The sequence below is a fragment of the Euphorbia lathyris genome, chromosome 7 (genome assembly GCF_963576675.1).
Source record: "Euphorbia lathyris chromosome 7, ddEupLath1.1, whole genome shotgun sequence".
NCBI lineage: Eukaryota > Viridiplantae > Streptophyta > Magnoliopsida > Malpighiales > Euphorbiaceae > Euphorbia > Euphorbia lathyris.
Window position 1 is genome coordinate 50866954 of NC_088916.1, and position 3053 is coordinate 50870006.

At 33.8% G+C, this 3053-nt stretch overlaps 1 protein-coding gene across 1 annotated transcript; it reads right to left on the minus strand.

Moving 5' to 3' along the window:
- Positions 1-259: 259 nt before the first annotated feature.
- LOC136200537 (BRI1 kinase inhibitor 1) lies at positions 260-1383 on the minus strand. Its single transcript, XM_065990904.1, has one exon. The coding sequence runs from the start codon at positions 1251-1253 to the stop codon at positions 426-428; it is 828 nt and encodes a 275-aa protein (XP_065846976.1). The 5' UTR covers positions 1254-1383; the 3' UTR covers positions 260-425.
- Positions 1384-3053: the final 1670 nt, after the last annotated feature.

Sequence of the window (3053 nt, forward strand, 5' to 3'; positions counted from 1 at the left end):
ATTAAACACTCATGAATTACCAATAATCATCATCTACCAATAATCCCAATTTTTTTTTTTTTTTTTTGGTTACGAGAATACCAATTTAAAAAAAAAAAAAACCAAGCACGTACCCAATATCTTTTCCATTTAAATAAAAAAAAGTATATCACATAAAAATAATTATCTTATATATAAAGACAAAAAAATGAAAGAATTGAATCATTATTGATTATCAGCCATATAAATCATTTTTTATTAAAAAATTCAATTTGTACCAGTTTTTTTTTTTTTTGGAAGAGAACTAGTTTTTAACTTTTAATACTTTTGTTTCTTGATATATATATACCACATTTTACACAAGTGTAATACAAGAAGTAAAAAATCTGATGAACAGAGAAAATTGGAAAATCAAATCCAGAAAAAAAAAAAAGTTAATTACTAATTTAGCATTTGATTTTATCTTCTGCAGCAATAGAATTCTTACAATGAGCAATCGCTGCTTGAATCGCAGCCTGCAATTCCTCCATAGTACTATCACTACCACAAGAACCCATACTTGCTTTCGCTACAAGATGTCCACTATTCGTCGGCGATGTTCTCATCGATGCCGGCGCCGAGAATTCTCCTCTTCTCCCTCTTAAATCTGGCTTACTTCTCCAACTTAAATTACCGGAAAACGAATTATACGGCTGTTGCCTATGAAATTGCACATTCTCCGATCTTCTTCCTTTGAAGAACAGCAATGGCCTAACCATTCTTAGATACCTCTTCAATACACGAGTCACTTCGAATCTCACCTTTTTCTTTTGCTTATCTTTATCTTCTCCGTCTCCGACTTCACATCCTTTTCTCCATCTAAAGAAAGAGAACGATTTCGGCTTGTTTCTAGGTTTCTGAATTTCCGCGGCGATGCAGGTTTCGGGCGTGGTGGTTTGATTGGGGATTTGATGATCATCTAATAAATCCCTAATTGGAAGAGTGAAACTGTCGATAGAATTGGTGGAAGATCGGGGAGAGACGGGGAGATGAGAAAGGAGATGGAGAGGAAGTAAGTGGCCGTGGAAGAAAATGTCATCGGCCGGAGATAAATCGATAGCGAAAGGAGGAGGAGGAGGAAGAAGAGATTTGGAGGCCTTATTGTTTTCAAGAAGAGGCGTGGAAGAAGAATGGAGAGAGATAGTGAAGGAAAATTCATGAGAAGGAGAGGAAGAAGATGAAGGTACCTTATTTGCTTCTATGTTTGTGTTTGTGTGGTGTTTGGTATCTTCCATAATTGAAGTTTTATGGTTTTTAAGTTTTGGTGGCAAAGATTGGGAGAGAGAAGAGGAGGGTATGAAGAAGAAGAAGAAGTGGAGAGAGAGAGAGTGTGGAAATGAGTGAGTTTAGAACCCATAACTTGGTTATCTTTTCTAGTATTTCATATGGAGAAAAGGGTGTGGTGGCCAATGGACATAGATGATTAGATGATATGTTTAGCATTGGGTGGGTCCTTCTCCAATCTAACACCTAAATTCTTATTTCAATTCTACTAGGTCACTATTTTTCAAGTGGAATAAGACTCTAGATAAGACATAATTACACTCCATAATAAGACTTTAATCCATTTTCATATTTTAATTTCATTGAAGCATAGCCATTATTTCCCCTATGATTTCATTAATCATATGGTATTTTTAATATTCATTTTATGAAGAGTTCAATTGATAATCAGAACCAGATACATCAACAACGATAGATGGGGATAATTTTCCGATTATGAGGATCAGAAAGAAAGCCACTAGCTTAACTAGTGCACAAGTTACTTGGTTTGCGAAAAGAAGCTAGTAATATCTACAATCATTTAACAAGATTTCTATATAAGAATTTAAATGAATATTACTATGAAATGTTTGCAGAATTCACCTTAAAATGAACCTTATCAACATCAAAATCCTTAAACCAACTTAGAGCATCTTAAAAACCAAAAACCTCAGCTGTGAAGTTATCGGATAGATCCAAATTGAAGACATTATAAGCATGCAAGAACCTACCAAGATCTCAAAAGACACACCCAATGTCAAAAATGGTTGAGGTGGCAAAACAAGTTGTGTAGACATTAAACTTCACCTAATTACAAAGAGGAGCTCACCACAAAGAATGAGACCGAAAGGAAGAAGATATTTGGGTCAAATTTGAGCCTTCTGCCAAGACGATAGGGAAGATAGAGCACATTGAAGAGTCAAAGTTTGAGTAAAACGCTAGTTCTTCCAAATGATGACAAAATAACCAACAAAATAGCAAGCACTTTACAAACATCTTTCTTGGAACAAGAAGAGAAAATGTTCTCTAACCACTTTATGAAGGTTGGAAAAGAGTCGTCGCTACTGACTAAATTAGAGAGACCCCAAACAAACCTGGTTACCATGATATGGAAAGAATGTTCTTAGTGAATAAGTATTACGATAGTTAGTACTGTTGTAATTAGTTTAAGAAAGCAATAGGTAGTTTACGTAATTGGTTAGAGTGGGAACTAATGTTCTTAATATGCATTATATAAAACGTATTAATTGTACAGGTAAAAGCATATTTGGATCCTACATCTCATACTCTGAACCTTAGACAACAAAATTTCCTCTGACGTTATTGACCATACATAGAAAATAACAAACCTTCCTCTGGGAACTAAATAACTAAGTTCTAAATGGATTTTCAAATGAAAAATGAAAGCAGATGAGACAATTGTTAAGTATAATTCCACATATGTTATTAAAGGCTACAGAAAAAAAGGAAGACATTGATTACTTTGATATATGTTCTCATGTGTCAAGCATAACTTACATTAGGATGATAACTGCAATCAAATGGATGTTAAGAAATCTTTTCAAAATGGAGATCTTGATGAAGAGATCTACATGGAACAACTTAAAAGTTATGTAGCTCCAGGTTAGGAAAGGAAAGTTTATAAATTGGTGAAGTTTTTATATATATTAAAGTAAGCACCAAAATAATGTCACAAAAAGCTTGATGATTTTATTATGAAAAATTGCTATGTAATAAATGAGCATGACAAATACATGTATGTCAAAACCACA

Coding starts and splice junctions, on each gene's coding strand:
- LOC136200537 (XM_065990904.1), bottom strand. CDS start 1,253: ATGGAAGATACCAAACACCACACAAACACAAACATAGAAGCAAATAAG.